Source organism: Poecilia latipinna, unplaced genomic scaffold, assembly GCF_001443285.1.
Source record: "Poecilia latipinna isolate Pla-1442-1.1 unplaced genomic scaffold, P_latipinna-1.0 Scaffold787, whole genome shotgun sequence".
In the NCBI taxonomy this organism is placed as follows: domain Eukaryota; kingdom Metazoa; phylum Chordata; class Actinopteri; order Cyprinodontiformes; family Poeciliidae; genus Poecilia; species Poecilia latipinna.
Genome location: NW_015113403.1, coordinates 310,284 through 327,578, shown reverse-complemented (window position 1 = coordinate 327,578; position 17,295 = coordinate 310,284). Strand labels below are relative to the sequence as shown.

The 17,295-nt window shown below is 40.3% G+C and overlaps 1 protein-coding gene across 1 annotated transcript in view; it reads right to left on the bottom strand.

Annotated features, from left to right (window-relative positions):
- The window catches only part of bckdhb (branched chain keto acid dehydrogenase E1 subunit beta), a 70,744-nt gene that overhangs the window by 16,195 nt on the left and 37,254 nt on the right, over nucleotides 1-17,295 (bottom strand). Inside the window, exon 9 of the mRNA XM_015046676.1 lies at nucleotides 2,372-2,458. Within this exon, the coding sequence (XP_014902162.1) occupies nucleotides 2,372-2,458 (87 nt within the window). The remainder of the gene's footprint in view (nucleotides 1-2,371; nucleotides 2,459-17,295) is intronic.

Sequence of the window (17,295 nt, the reverse complement as noted above, 5' to 3'; positions counted from 1 at the left end):
TATATATATATATATATATATATATATCTCAAACATGACTGAAAATAAATTTGACTTCTCAATTTAATGTCTTGAGTATTGGCTCTCAGTATCTTTAAGAAGATTTCGCTCTTTCTTTCGGGAAAGAGCAAAAACCCTATACTCTAATACTGAAAAATACATATAAAAGAAATTTTGTTTCAATTTGGGATGTGTGTGTGTGTGTGTGTTTGTGTGTGCGTGTCATTCAGTTCACAGGAAATGCATGTGCTGTGAGGTCTAGAGTTGAGAGGACACACCACCAGCAGCAACATTGTTTCAGCTTAAATATGGTCAAATTTCACCACTGGGGTAAATATATGAATTTTCATTCGGCGGCTGCATTCTTCAAAGATCGATCATGTCTCAGCCGCATGACAAATGCTGACCCAATTTGAAAACTCCTCCAAATGCAGCCTTCAAATCAGTCCTTCATTTTAGGCAAAAGATGGAAGCACCTGGTGCATCTATTGTGGCCAAATATATCCCATAATTCCTTCCTGTCTGAGTGTGTCAATTATCAGTGGACTGTGGATAAATACAAGCAGAAGACTGTAAATCAAATGTAGTTTGAAACAGTACAAATGTTAAGTATTACGAGTATTGGGCACAAATAAGTGTTTCTGGCCATTTTAAACAAAGTAATCTAACATTTTTTGATAGAAATGTCACCATAAAAAAACATTTCTAGCAGACAATATACCAACTTTCCTATATTAATGTTACAACTGTTTTTCTCAGTCTCTCTTTCTTGTTTTTAACCCAAAATCACTAAGACATTTATCCACTCAACTGAGACAACTGATGATATCACTGTTGCCATATGTGATCAAATTAACTGCTTTGTCACTGTAGCTGCGTTTCTTTTATACATGTGCGCATATTCCAATATTCCTCTAATGTCGAAATATTGTGGAAAAATAGAATTCCACAATTATGGTGTTTCCATTAAATAAGAAACGCAATTAAAGTCACATGTGAATAAGATTGTTGATGCAACAAATCAGTAAAAAACATACAGAGCCGTCATCCTCCTACCACTTCCTGTCGTCTTCTTAGTCTTTTGCACCAGTAGAAACGTTTGGTTGCTGATGAAGTGACTTTTGTGACGGGAATCAAAAGCATCTCCTTTGCAGTCTTTCTTTATTTTTGGCATTTGTTCGTTGGCCAACACACTTGAATTAAATGGTGAAACTGTCTCCCCAGCATACAATCAAGTTCTTCAGAGCTCTGTTGATGAGCTAATATTGGAGCCAGGTGTGTGGAAGCAGAGAGACATCTAAAAGTTGAAGGACTCTGGCCCTCAAGGCAGTTTGAGCCCCCTGCCTTAAAGAATAATAAAAAAACATCCTTAAATAACCTTTTTAGGGCTTGCAAGGGAGCACTAAATGGTACAATGGTGCTTACAAAGTGGAAGAAAAAACTGGCAAGTTCTAATGGCTTACAGGGATGCCAGAGAGATCCCACCGGAGATGTTTTCTGCATCAGTTTCTAGAGAGGAGCAGACTTCATCTTTATCTGGGAGGCATTTCCTTTGGTTGAACGACGGGGCGTCTGGTTGTGCCGGGGTGTCCAACTGGAGATGTTGCAGGTGGCATTTCTCCAATCGTTAGAGGGTGATGATTAGATCTTTCAGGAGCACAACACTAGTTCACAACACCTCTTCCTGGAATAATGTACTCTTTTGGACCGTCCTGCATGTTCCCTTGATCTAAATCCCCCTAAACCCTTTTGGGGAGTGACGGCAAAGGAGGTTTACAAAAATCAGACGTCAGTTTCAGATCGTGGATTGCCTTCGTGAAGCCAAGCATCTTCACCAAATGGAGAAACGCTCCCTCCTGGAAACTCTCCCACTAGCTTGCTTTAATGAATTTTTGAAGTGAAGTTGTTCGATACTTTCCGCTCTTAGAAGCTGATTATGACCCAACGCCTCGAAATGCAAATACTTGAAACTTTTTCTCTAGCCTTAAGATTTCCTCACAACTGGCTTATTAAACTCCCCGTTAAACAGCAGTGTTACATTCTGTTCCACTGATGCCTGTCCGTCAACAGAGTTCCCCGTGGCTTATTGGTAGTCGTCTTGCTTCGGGTATCTACCTCCAACCCCAGGAGGGTGCTTCTTACAGTCTGAAAACCAAAGCTCTGAGGCAAACACTGAGAAGCTATTTGAGTTTTATTTGGAAGTTGGACTTTTATGGACAAAACCATGGCCAATTAACAAGACCAGTACCCCTTTGAAGGCCATCTTTTACCCCTGGGAGCTTAAGATGCCAATAAAATTTCCTCCTCTCAACACAAGCATGCTTGCACACTCTGCCAGAGATAAAGTCACACACAGACAGCAGGCACCCACCTGTACAGTAGAGCTGATTTCAGCAGCAAATCCTCCTGTGACTGGCGCCTCGTGACTGATGAGCAAACGTCCAGTTTTCACCACCGACTGAAAGACATGGACAAGTGAAAAGTTCAACACAGAACTCCATCGAGAAGGAATGAAAACTTCGTCTGATTATGGGTGTTATTTAGCACTGAATGTTAGCTCGACTGGCCCAGGCTGTTGACTGGCTTATCAAACATTCAGATATTCAGATTGAGTCAATCCAAGAGCTACCAGGTCTTTCTGCCCAATTTGCTGTGAACACTTAACTACTGAGTTAAGGAGACTCAAAGTTTTCTGTATCAAACTGTATTCTTTGCAGAATATCAAGAAATGTCTGTCTATTCATGCTGTGATAAAGAAAAAGCAAGACTTTCAACAGATAACAGGAAGGGTAAATTGAGTACAGCTCAGTTATTTACTGTTTTAGCTTTAATCATAAAACATGCTGGCATGTAAAAAATAAAACATAAAACATGTTGGCAATTATTTGTAAATCCCAGACTCAAGGAAAAATAAATTAAGTAAGAACCTTGTACATTCTGGTTCATCTACAAAAAATTGGAATCACCCAAAATTTTTATTAGTAGACCAAAATTAACTATTAGTAGACCAAAACCAAAACTATTTAAAGCTAGTCTATTAGTAGCTTTAAATAGTTTTAGTAGACCAAAACTATTTAAAGCTAGTAGCTTTCAATATATATTTCCACCCTGTTGAGTTATGAGTAAGGGTGCGCCGCCAAATCGGCACAGATTACTTTAATTTAGGAAGACTGGCCCATACTTGGATGTGAAACTGATTTTATCTACCTCCATAAAGGTCTGAAAATCAAACCTGCCCACCTTCATATCTGAACGTGCGTGGTTAATAATCGTCACCCCACTGTTGCAAACGTAAAGACTTTATTGCTATATTTATATACTTTTCAAACAAAAAAAATGGTATTGGCCAAAAACAGAATAGGCAGGTAATAGTTTATAAAGATTGGTGAATGGCCAGAAAACTGCAATCAGTGCATGTCTACTTATGGCTTTTAGAGATTTTCTGTAGTAGTGCTCATAGCTGGATGTGTCACTCTTGAGCCAGTACTCGGATGTTAACATGTGGAAGTTGTTCCCACGCTTCTCTCAGTGGGATTCTACATCTGTCCACTTCCCTCAGGGGGCATTTGCATTGTGCTGAGTGTTTGACTGCATGCAGAAACTGAACATGACAACCTGATGATCTGAACGGCTGATTTAGGCTGGTACACAGGGCCAACTGGACAATCATGGACATAAGAGGTCTCCACCTCCCAGGCATTTGTATATGGGTTTTCTGCAACCTGACATTACTGCAGAGGGATGCCTCCGCCCCACCCGTTATCTACCGCAGCATAAAACCAGTACTATACTATAATCTTATCCAGTGGCCACTTGACCAAGCCAAAGCTATGTCTGTTCTCTGCAGCTTCAGCAAACTTTTGCCTCTCCTCTACCCAGCTGGACTAGCTCGTTTTATTTCAGCAATAAACTGTGGAAACACCTTTAAAACAACACAATATTACCAAGTTGATTGTAACATGGTGTACTAATTAGAGAATCACAAGATTTGATACGGTTTAATGGATGGGCAACAACTTAAAACCAAGTGCCTTTTATATCAAAATAAAAACTTAAACAATACAGATCCATTTTTAAGTTAGATGGGCGACCACTGCATACTTCTCCATCCCTCAGAGCCACAAACCAAACTGCAACTATATGACCTGCTGAAAACAGGCATCACATATAGAAATTAAGTGACTCCTTTACACACACACAGACACACACACACACACACACAGGCGTGCTGAGGCTTCTTCCTGATGCTAAACTGACACATGGTTACATTGCTGAGGTCAACAGTTTGGCTGTTAATCATTAAAACAACTCTCTGTAATGTTGCCATCATCACTCACTTGATCGAGAGAGTCAGCGCTGGGTTACTCAAGCTAGCACACAACATCGGACCATTAATTTGGGGGTATTTACAGGAGCAGAAAGATTCTTGATAGTAAACTCGAGAGTGAAACTCCAGACCTTGCCAAGGCAGCATATTAAGCAACTCATCCCCATATGAGGGGAACAAGTTCAGCCAAATACTCTGATTATATGACACCATCTTCAGGAATGTGAAAGTTAATAACATTGGAAGACAATAACAACAAATGGCAATGTGCGCAGAGAGATGGAATCAAGCGGGGAGCTGAGAGTTGGGCGATGTCTTGATATGACATGTTGCTGTAAAGTTTGCCTCAGCTCAGTGACTCATATGGGTCAGGTGCATAAACAGAGCCGCCGTCCAATCGCCTGCTCCACCCTAATGCTGAACCCGATCCTCGTCTTAGGCACACTTGTACACAAAAGGCTGCTGACATCCAGTTTTGCAGTGAGACACAATCGCTTGCCTAGATTTTCCCCTGTCGCCCCGCTCCCTGAGGGGAGACCTCTTACTGCCGCATCAGGAGAGCATTTTTCACATGCTTTGAGCACAATAGACGGGCTCTTTTTTATATTCATGGTGGGGTTTAAAAACCGTGACCCACAGTTAGGTTCACAACTATTCATACTCCAGGCAATGCATTTCTTTGATAGGCCATAAAACCAGTATCTCTCAAAATATAAACTATGTAAAAGGAGTGTCACTTAAAAAAAACAAACAATTTTACTTAAATTTTATTGATAGAGAGCATGTTGAAAATGACTATATGCTCTCAATCAATAGAGAAGTCTGTACTGACAACACAGCAATCTAACCCTTTTTTATGATTGCTGGTCAGCACTTTGAATGTTTCCACAGGTGTGTTGACTATTTATCTTTGGTGATGAACTCCATGTCGTTGGGCTTGAGGACGTTACCATCACCCTGATCTTTAGCTCTCTCAACACATTCTCCATCGAATTCAAGTCAGGACTCCCAGTCAACAGAAACATGTAGCCATAATTTAAAAATATCTTTAAAAATCTAAATCTGAAAAATGTGGGGATAATTTTACCTTCAGCCTTTTGAATTTAAATATGGGGGAAAACTTTTGTAACCATCTTGTTTTATCTTGGTTTTTGATGACTACAACCATTTCTTCGCTAACTCAGGTGATGCTAATGAGGCTGAGCGTAATAAACGCTAATAAAAGCTATTAGAAAAAATGTCACCATCAATTTAGCACAGATTCATTTTTAGCAATTCAATATTACTGCTTATAAATTTTAACATGTTACTCAATTACTCCTGCTTATTAATAATTAATGACAGGTAACGGATGAAAGGCATGTTGCGTTAATTAACTTGTCATTTTGCTGCTGAATGCATCAACCAGTCTGTTAAACCATGGCTGGGGATGGTTGTTTACAGTGCACGCAATGTTGGGTAAGATTCATAGCGTAGATTCTTTGGTGGTTGACCTGACAAACGTTAGCGATTGGGTAAAATCGGATCCAATCGTTTCAAACTTGAACAGAGTCCACGCCTCCGGCGAACAATGGTTTTTCAGTAGCCATGGGTCCAGACCATCTGTACATAGCAAAGCGTAGAACATCGAGTTGGCTTGTACCAAGCTACTTTATTTTAGTCTTTCACATAAGTATAATTTGTGTTGCATCCCGGCAAAAAGGTCTATCTAAAGGGGCATGAATACTCTTCCAGAGCAGTCAAATCTTAACACTTTATTTCATCTTATTTAAACGTCCTTTTCCTAAATTCAATTTCAGTTTCAAATGACATACAGAGGGATGTTTTTGCTTTAAGACTGTGACAGAACTTCAGCAGAGTAATTCTGCACTGCAACTCGGTAGCCTCTGGTTGCCGAACGGACTTTCAGGAGACAGGAACATTTAAACGGTCCAAAGTGTGATCCTTATTCTCCCCGTAAATCATACGCTCTTTTTATTCGTCCATGACAGGCACCTTTCATGACAAAAACTCAAAACAGTGGTAACGCCAAGACTTTTATGACTGTTCTGGAGCCATAGGAAGTACGCTGGACAGTGTAAGGAGATGATAAGTTAGAAGCTTCCAAAGGGGAGAAATTATATGTCTTTAGTGAGAGAAGGACAGTCAAACATGTCATGAATCTTCTGATATAACCTCAGGGAGATGTGCTTGCAGTGAGTATCTTGTTGTGCCTGATCGGTTTATTACCAAGCCGCTCACGTCCAGCCAACCAAGGAAATCTCTCACCAAAATCAAAGCAGTGAAAGAGCAAAGCATGCAGCAATATAAAGATCAAGAGTCTGTGGATAATGATAGCAGATTTATAGAAAAAAACAACTGTGCAACAAGTACATATGAACAGAGTCTGTGTGAAACTGGACGCTTTTACACATTTTAGAGGAAAAAGCTTTTTGAAGTGTATAAAAAGACATTTTTTTCTTTCCAAACCCTGTCAAGCTTCAGAGAAAACCCGTATCTCTAAAACGGCCAGCCTATAAATGAGTAAACTTATCATTTTACTAGAAGAGTTTTCCCAGACAATAATTATATGATAAAAACAAGGATACACACCCGGAGCCTTGCCTGATTTAAGTGCCAGCAAGGAAACTGTGGCTGGGTAGATGAATCAGCAACGTTTCACACAGGACTTCACTTATAATAACAAAGTAAAAGAGTCAACTTACAATTTTTTTTTTTTTTTTTTTTTTGTTAAATTGAAAAAATATTGTAGTGTTTACTTGGTCCAAAACCAAATTTGTGTTGTCTGGTAGAAACTTCCTGCTCTTTGGTGCTGCAGTGGACCAGAGTCAAATCCTGGAGTCCTGGTTGGTGGCAGCTGATGGCAGTCGGGCAGGGCGACAGCTCTGGTGGCCACAGCTTTACTACTCATTGTACTGCAGGGCTGTTATTTGATGCCGGAGTCTTTCTGCTGGCTGCAGAAGAAATGTCATGTTTACTGCCGTTCCCATACACACCCAAACCTAATGAGCAGCGTAGAGCTCTGCCCTCACTCTCTGGATCCGTCTCTTCTTCTGCACGTCTCTGTCCCGCTGCAGCCCGCCTCATCCCCATCACCCCATTTTGTTTTTTGGCGTTTTTTTTTTTTTTTTTTTTCCCTTACTCCTGGCCTCTCTGTGAATCGCTGACTTCCATCGAATTAAACCGTTTGGGTTTTTATGGAGCCTGTTTTCCCAGCCGCGACAGTCATCCCACGATGCGGCCTCGCCGCTCGGAGGTTGGCCTGGCATGGTCTCACAGAACAAGGCCAACACCATCGCTCTACCTCTGCACTTAAATCCGGCGTCTCTCCCAAAACGTCATGACCGATGAGTGGCCTCCACATAAGAACACACGCAACACACGTGGAAGTATGAACAGTAAGTACTTCGCAAAAGTATTCATTCCCTAAACTTTTTTTTCCCTCCATGTTTCATACCCAGACTTCAATGACTTTTAATAGGGATTTTATGTAATAGACCAAAACAAAGTGGAGCTTAATTGTGTGGGGGAAGGTATAGTAAAAAGGGTGTCCTGTATTCTCAATTACATTCGGGTCTGAACTTTGACTGAGCCATATTAAAAGAATAGGATTATGTGTTTTCCAACCACATAATATCATTTTATAGCCCAAGTTACTGTGTTACCTTCAGTTATAAAAAGGCTGCATATATATCAAATATGACTAATGCCTAGAAATTGGGTCTCTGTCTCCTTAAGAAACTCCTACTTTCCCCCCCACAACACTCTGCCTTCGGGAAGTCATCACAACACTGTTCCTCTATTAACCCTTTTGCAATGTTTTATCAGCTTTACTGGTAAAACATAGCTACTTCACTGAGAAGCAGCTCATATAATGAGCTCAGCAGATGTGCAGTTCCACCAGGTGTTTGCTAATTGCTACTGGCTAGTCTGAAGGATCTGAGTGGGAAAACTTGGAAACTGCAGCTCTGAGCAGGAGTTTTATCCTTGAAGGCGGCACTTTATAACAAGCAGGCGATTTGCACATCTGAATGGTTGCTATGGGAGACTAAAGGATTTCTCAAACGTGTGGGAAAAAAAGTCAAAGCAACGAACCATGTATGTTTTTGATAAGGGAATAACATTATAACATAATATAGCTCAAAAAAGTTGATTTAACATACTACTGCCCCTTCAACACATGGATATATTTACATCTGAACTAAGGCTGCAATATAATGGGCAAACATGAAATTGTTCAATACTGCGATATAAATTATAGAAATTATAATTGACCCACATTTTCCCAATTCGTGTCTTTGTTTTCAGTTATTATGGAGACCTCATACTCCCTGACTCTCTGTTTCTGAAATTACCTTTAATTGGACACTCTGATCCTCCGTCTGCACGTTGTGGGTCTCTGTCACACCAGAAGGTAAACTTCCAAGCCAGACTCAAGTGGTTCTGAGCCTCTAATAAGTGTTTTTTTTCCTTGCACCCAGCCAACTTCATGGTCCCTGCTGAAAGGAGGTCAACACCAAAATGGTTCTGGTACTATACTTTATGGTAGTAATGATGCATTTAGGGTGATCTGTAATGTTAGTCATGCCACACATAGCGTTTTCGATGTGGGACAAAAAGTTTCATTCTGGTCTCATCTGACCACAACACAATTTTCCACATGTTTGCTGTGTCACCGGCAGGGCTAATTGTAGTAAACCGCAAATGGGACTTTCTCGTGGCTGTCTTCTCACCTTCCCTTCCAAAAGGCCAGATCTGTCGAGTCCACCACCAATAGTTGAGCTCTCGAGAGGTTCCAGGTTTTTTCAGATGATGGACGGAACAGCGGTCTATGAAATGTTCAAATCTTTATCTCCGACCTGTGTGGTTAATTTCGCGGTCTAATGCTCTCCAATAAACATCTGAAGTCTTCACGGAACAGCTGTATTTATATGAAGATTAAATACGAACAGCTGGACTCTTTTTATTAATCGGGTGACCGGGACAACTGGATGCAATAGATCTCATTTTGTGGTATCGACATAAAAGGCACTAAAATACAAATGCTAGACAAAGTTATGTAGAAAAATGTTTTTCTGCCCAAATGTCTTACTTTGTCCAATCCCAGTAAATCCATTAAAGTCCATGGCTGTAAAGTGAGACAATGTGGAAAAGTTGACTTCTTCAAGCTGCTGTATATACTAGATAAAAACAGTCCAATACTTGACCTTTGCGTTGTCACAGATTTGTAACACCAACTGAAGATAATCGGTAAAAAAAAAAAAAAAAAAAAAAGGTTTACAAAGCAACTTCCTATTGAACAGAAACCCGGGGTGTGGTTCGACAGCGGCAGAGTCGCATAATGTGCCATAAATGCTTTCTGAACATGTACAAAAATCTTTCCAGAAGAAGCTTCTGGCACTTACGTGTTGCGCCTGTATTTGTACAATGCTAAACTCATTCAGAACAACCCTGAAATAGCGGTGACGAAAAACGGAAAAGGGAAAAAAAAAAAAAAAACACCGTCTGCTGTGCTTGTACTGTACGTTTCCACACATAAGAACTGAAGAGACAGCAAATGACTCCCGGCCTTCCCATAATAATGTTCCTCTTCCATCCCTCAGGCCGTCCATCAAAACATGACAGTAACAGAATGTTTAGTTCAGTGCCGCCACGGAGGAGTCGTCCTTGCCGCTGGATCCGCTTGGCTCTGTTTGCCTTCCGTCGACCCTGTAATTGCGCGGCCACAGCAGCGCCTTAACTCATGTGCCACTGTGCGTCGTCCGTGACAAATGAGAGCCGAAGACGACAAGTCTCGGCTACTTGCGAGGCCCCTGAAAGTGGTCTTTTACATGTAGTGAGAGAGCGGCGACTGTGTGGCCAATTTGAAAAGGGAGCAGACAGCAATGAGGGAGAAATCAGAGTCTACTCTTTGCAAAAAAAAAAAAAAAAAAAACCTTCCCATCTCACTGCAGAAGGAGAGGTAATAAAAGATCCACACTCACCACATTTCTGCATCACTGAGAGCATCAGTGAGCACACATGTATGGGAAAGCGAGTAGCCAACGTGATGACAGCTCTTGGTGAGCATCTCACAGGCTACACAAGCAGATTGTATGGCAGTAAAAAAATCATAAAGCAATTTTATAGGCTTTACAAAGTAATCTAAGACAAAGCGGGGCGGTTTCTACAGATTTAACTGTCTTGTAAGGAGGTTTTCTTACTCATCGGGCTATCCTGCATGAAAAGATGTTACACAGACTTTGAAGGAAACAGACTGGAACTTTTCTGCAGAGCAGCGGCTTATTCACATCAGCAGATTCCAGGTAAACACCAGTAAAATTAGACAGCAACAAATCTTACTTGTTACTGTTGCCAAGGATTTCATGACCTGTCAGTCACTTGACCAAGATGACTGGATGATGAAAATATGTGCAATAAAAAGCAGCCTTGATGGTGTGCGTCGCCCACACATGCATACATATATATAAACACACCCCAGGTCTACTTTCTATCCTGGTGTTGCACAATTTCTAACATTTTATTGCAGTGCGTAAATGGAGTTAGCTCAGGACGATGGATCTGTAGGCTAATGTCTAAACTGACTTTTGAGATTTCTAACAGTTATTTGTTAGTTGGTAATTGTTGATAAACCCAATAATGAATCAACATTCATCTCTTTCTGCGATAGAATTGGATAAAGGCAACTGATAAATGAACGTGTCTCTGTGGTTTTACCCTGCTCCATGGTTGGAAGTCACTGTTGTATTATCAACATTTTAAAGCTGCCATTAACTTTGAAGATGTTTTTTAACAATTCTAGATGGAAATTACATATGACATATGAAGGATATGTTGTAAGTTGATAAGGAGAAGCTGTATGACCAACTACTGTGGAAGCAACATGGCTTCTTGCTGATCTTAACCCTATGGACAACAGGATGGAGTTCTCACAGTTACAGGCAAGTGGAAGTCAGTGACTGCTGTGTTTTTGTTTTTGACTGTCAGAGTATCAGAGTCCCTGAATCGACGTTGTTGCTGGTCTGCTGTGAAACTTACATTCAAACTTACTTGAGAATAATCAACATCAGCAGCTAGTTGCCATGAAGTCTAAATATTGGGAATTTTGTAATATAAAATGGCAATGAAAATCACATAACAGTATATCACCTTCAGTTCTTATAAAGGACAAATCCATCCCAATACTTGTGATTACAGATATCTTTCATGAGATTACTATTCAGTTTTTCAGGTAAATAAAATTACCAAAGCAAAAACAACCCAAGACCATTACGGCTCAATTGTTGAAATGAATATTAACCATATTCTGCACATTTAAAGATCTCACATTGATTAAGAAGTTCAATTTTTGTGGCACTGATCCTAACAGACACACCAACTCAAAACATTTGAGAAATGAATTGTGAGATAAAAAGCAATTATTCAATCAATTGGTAATTATGACTGTACAACAGATATTTAAATAAATACCACACCGGTTACGGAAAGGAGCCAGAAACATGGCTGACCAAAAGTCGACCCTTGCAGTCTTTATAGAAAAAAATCTGGTCTGTTTTACTGCCATCCCTGTCAATCCTTCAATTCAGAATATCCCATTTGCCAATGGACTTAAAACCTCATCACAACATTGCAATACTACAGAACAATGAGGAAAAGAAAATTGCACGTTGGCAATTTTAGTATCAGCTTTTCACTCAGACAGCCCCCATGGCCTCCACTGTAACAACCAGCATAAAGGATACAGTACAGGGAGATGACAGGATGCAACATAAAAACCAACAGATGTGGAAACGTGTTTGGGGGAAAATATTTTGTCATTGCAAAATACATTGTGTTTTTCCCAAAGATGAGGGGGGGGGAATTAAAAAAATAAAATGCTTTGAGACTCAAGAAGAATTATTTTTCAGTTTGGTTTCCACTTGTGGAAGTGACTGATTTATGGCCCACTTTTTTATGGAAAAAAGATGTGGAAAAAATCTTGGGTAACATCATCTGGTGGAGTGTACTATCCAAGTAGACCTCCAGAGTGTCTGTCTGTCTATCTGTCCTTGTGACTTCAGACTGTCAGTGTTTTCCATTGGGTTGTGTTATCAGCGCACAGGCTGACCTCAATGATCTCAATCTGCCCATGCCTCACGCCAAGGCTCCTCATCAAAACTATTTCTACAGTGGAAAAAAATATATAAAAAAATACGACCCAGCCATCAGGAATATGTCCAATTTAAAAGTGCGGCTTGCTTTTAGAAAGGTGGCTGCAAATCTAGAGCTCTCACTGCCATCACAATTATTACAGTAATTAGCAGGTTCCAATGTTGAAACAGGCCAGAATGTAAGAGCAGAGGCGAACACAGGGGCAGAAATTGTTATTTTCCCTGCCTTGTTTATGTATTTGCACCTACTCTCCACCCAGGGATTATTACCTCCAATGTTCGATAGTCGGCTGCATAGCAAGCCTGTCACCAGCTGAGCTACGGGCAATATCCACTATTTTTCATCCAAGCTTGTATTGTGTATGAGTTTTCAAAACTCTGTTATAGTGGAGCCGCCAAATTTAAAGGCCACATTTTACCGACGAGGGAACCTGCGAAGAATTTAAGAAATCTCTAGTGCCTAGCCGAGGTATGTGAGCCGAAGCCACTGCCAAGATGAGGAATGGAAAGACGATCAGCTAAAGACACAAGTGGAGAGACTGCAGAAGACAAGTGGAGAAATTACTATACAGTGTTTGTTTTTTTTATGTGCCACAGTTGGGCTTCTTGTGCCTTTTTAAAATCAATGGAACTAGAATAAACAGAGCTGATGGGTTTTGTTTCTGAAGGTCTCTTTTCTGTGTGTATTACAGCACTCCAAGGGAAGCCCAGGGAGAGAATTAGAAGCTAAATCTCTGAACTAGTGAGTAATTTTCCACCAATTTAACTACCTAACAGCAAGCTGTACTCATGACAGCATAATGACACACGCTAACAAATACCATATGAAACCCCCATCTCACCCCCGGCCCCCCACCCCAACCCCACAAAAGCCCTGCTGGGTTTGTCCATGGGGCACGGTGTTAACTTTGAAATTACAGACTCGGGATGAATAAATAAGAACTTTTGTGCCCAAAACCTCTGACCGCTGTGCCTGTGTCATTATTTTCTACTTTGATTGTTTCCAGTCTGCTTGCATGTGCAACGGCAGGCCAAAGATACTGAGGGTGTTGCGGTGAGCCAAGGAGCAGATATTGGCCCCCCGAGACACAGCAGCTGAAGGGGAGGCATGAGTCCGATCTGTCTGTGCGCTAATCATCAGCCGGCAGCCTGAATCCGCAGCTCGCTTCCAGGCCACAGAGTCACATAAGGTTAGCCTCTGCCTGCCGCGGAGCCGGGTGTCAGATCTGGGCATTGAGGCGATGCAAGTAATCTAGCAGCGAAGGCAAACCGTGCATTAGCGTATCGTGTTTTCTCAAAGACAGTACGAGAAAATTGCAGTGATTGGAAAAAAAAACAAAAAAAAAAACAACCAAGCGGGGTAAACATAATCACGCAATTATTGGTTTTCAATCTGCTGGTGGGGGGAAATGCTGCGAGAGCATGTGTTTTTAAATAAGATGTGGGATTTAACTGTTATTTGGATGATGTCTGATTTACGGGACTCCATAGTGTTATTATTATTCATACGTGGTTGTTTTGGCTTGCTTGGCTTCTGTCCTGAAAATGAGATGAAATTTTCAGTGTGTTGATCTGAAGTGAATCTTTGAAACGTAGCTGCTCTGTAAATAAGATGAGTTCTAAAAAAAATGCCTACGTTGCTTTTGTTGCTCATCAGAACATAAAAGCGGAAATTAAAAGAATATTCTGGGTTTTAAATTGGTAACTGAAATACAAATAAATAGTTAAGATGACTTGGTTGACATGGCACTATGTCCAGAGGTAAGCTTCTTAGTTCCTGATTCTTTCAGTTTTTTGTACGAGATGTGAAAACATATGTCCTCTACAGTATTTTTAGACCAAACAATGCAATTGATTTTTCTTTTACCATAAATGTAACTTAAATTATTATTAGTCAGTGGAATAATATTGCGTTGACCAATAAGACCTAACGCTGAAGCTCACATTATTTCACTCAATAATTTGTGTAATCATTTGGAAGAGCAAACCGCAGGAACCTTTTCATACTTACTAACTTATTGATTCTGAACTTCATTTCTAAAATGGCTGAAGACTCTTCATCTTCAGCCATTAAGTATTTGTCTCATTAATAAAATACTTCTTTAAAAAAATGGTTTCATGATATAAAAGCTATGTTGATGTACATCATAATACTAGAATTTACCTAATTTCTCACTGACTTTGCTTATGAGAAACACAAAACAATGGAAACAAGTGTTCACTCGTTCTCTAACAAACCATAGTGTGGAGCTAGCAGGTCACCTGTTGGTAGCCTTAATAAGCTGCTCTGTCATAATAGGACCTAGACTTACATTTCTAAATGGAAAAAGTACACAAAAGAAAAAGGACAGGTCATCATTTCTACAGGAAGTTTCATGGAAATGAAGCAAGCGTAGGAGGCTCCAAGTGCTGTTAGAATAAGGTCATGTCAAATTACTACAAATGAAAAGTGATGCCTTGGAGTTGAGATCACGACTTTCTCCAGTTTGACAGACGTGAACAGTTTCCATACCTTCACTGCGGGGGGAAGCAGCATCTGATGCTGGAGAGCAGGAGCAGACACGCTTCAAGAGCAGATATCAGCATCAGAAGTGCAATTACAGTTCAAGGGAACAAAGTCAATAGGAGAAGCAAATAAATGGGCAAGTTTCAAAGGCTGTTGACAGCAGGCAGTGCAGTGAGGTAAACATGAATTTACATGGAGATTTTACAAGGAATTTTAAGTGTCAGCTATAAATATATGAGCCACAACATCAGGAAGATGACCTGTCTGTGTGTCTGCTTGCCTGGACAACAGATGTCGGTATGTGGTGTTTGTTATTATTGTTATTTGTCGTAATTTTGGTAATTATGTGAGATGAAACACATGATGTATGATAAGTGTTTGGGGAACACTCCACACGTGCAAGAATTGGGGATGAACGTTTTCGCCCTCCAGGTCACAAGGCAATACTTTCTTGTATATTTTTGTCAAAACACACCCATTTTGTTTGGTCGCTATTCATTTAGATTTGTGATGTAGGGAAAAAAAAAAAAGAATTGGCAAAATAAATAAACAACTATAATATAATAAACAACATTTTATGCTATACAATTTATTCTGGAAATAGATCCTCTAATACCAGTCAGTCCATCTCAGAGTTTGTTACTTTATATCTGCAACTATAAGGTTCTTTAATATTCAAAATGATACATTTTACACAAGGGGAGACGATGTTAAGCTCCATCATTAAATGAAGCAAACATCTTGATGTTTATTGTGAACCATAAAAATGTCACTGCTGCATGAGGTGGAATGACTCTCTGCGGAAAGTGGCCTCATCCTTTCATGTATAAATCTAAGCAAATCCAAGAACCCACTTAACCACACTAATCCTAGCACTCAAACATTTAGATAGTAGAATGTATTTTGAAACATGTTCAGATAAGGCTAAGGCTATTTTTTTTCTATTGTAAAAAAATAGAAAGAAAAAAAAAGTTAGAAAATCATGCTGATTATTTGGTTTTCCCTCTAAAGATAGCCTCTTTTCTCCAGCCCCGTTTATAGGTAATAAATGTTGATGTTATATCTGAGAGCCTCTCCATCCATTATCACAAAACAATTTCCATGTGAAGAAGCCACAATCAGGTTTGCTGCAGCGTACATAGCAATATACTTTCATTATAACACCTCTTTAAAATGCAGCTTCATAACATTTGCACACTGTTTAAAGCGACCTCAAATGATAGATTACTCCCTTTGTGTAATTATTGTGAATGGCATAAAAGCCAACAACAACCAGAGCCATCTAGCTGATAACACGCTGAACTAGACGCTCAAACAAACCCCCACTCCCCCCCACGTCCCCGAGCTGGAGTCCATTTGCGTTCATGTTTTCTTTCTACCTGAGCGATTGACAAACACAGCCGTGCCGTATTTCTCCCCGCCTGGCTCCCAGCTGCGTCCGTTCGCCATGTTTACTTGCCGTCAGCCGACTCGGGACGCGCATTACAGCTTGAAACCATTAGAAGAGAAAGCCGTGGGGGAGTGAGGCCACGATAAGACGGTCTTATCAGCGAAAGCCTCGGGAGTACACATCACAACCTGCCTCGCTTCCAAGAACCAGAGCAGATGCTCAGCCGCATTCCTCCTCATTAGCCTCTCCCTGGATCTCCTCCAATTACATTAACCATCCAGTAAAATACGCCTTTTGTTTTGGGTAATACGCAGAACCATAATTCTTCTTTTTTGTGTGTGTGGGAGGGGGGACTGAAGATATCGGAGCACTTGAGTCCTAAAGTGACTCCCTTTTGCATGTGCATCTCGGGTTGAACAGGTTTATCCAAAAGCGGTTGCATCACAATGAGGGCCGAGATCCAAGCAGTGCTGCTGTCACAGAGACTCCAGCCGAGGAGGAAGCCAAGATCCCTCTCCTGAGGGACAGAACTTCACAGTCTCTTAAAGAGAGCGTGCTGGAGAAAGCTTTCACGGACCACGCCAGACAAATACAGTCCTGATGGATCAGGGAACTCAAGCCGTTTATGCAAATATGCCTCCTCTTGTATTAGCAGAGAAAATGTTTGTAAGTGTAATGTGGCGTATGACATAGCCTCTGGCTTCCTAAATAGTCCCTGTGTGGCTCTAGTCAGCTTGAGGTAGACTCTATGGGTGATATCTTTAATCGTTATTGCAATGATGAAAACAAATAGTTTGCATGAAATTTAGGCTTAAAATATCAATATTCAATTAAATATATATATATATATATATATATATATATATATATATATATATATATATATATATATGTATATATATATATAGAGATTTTGTCTCAC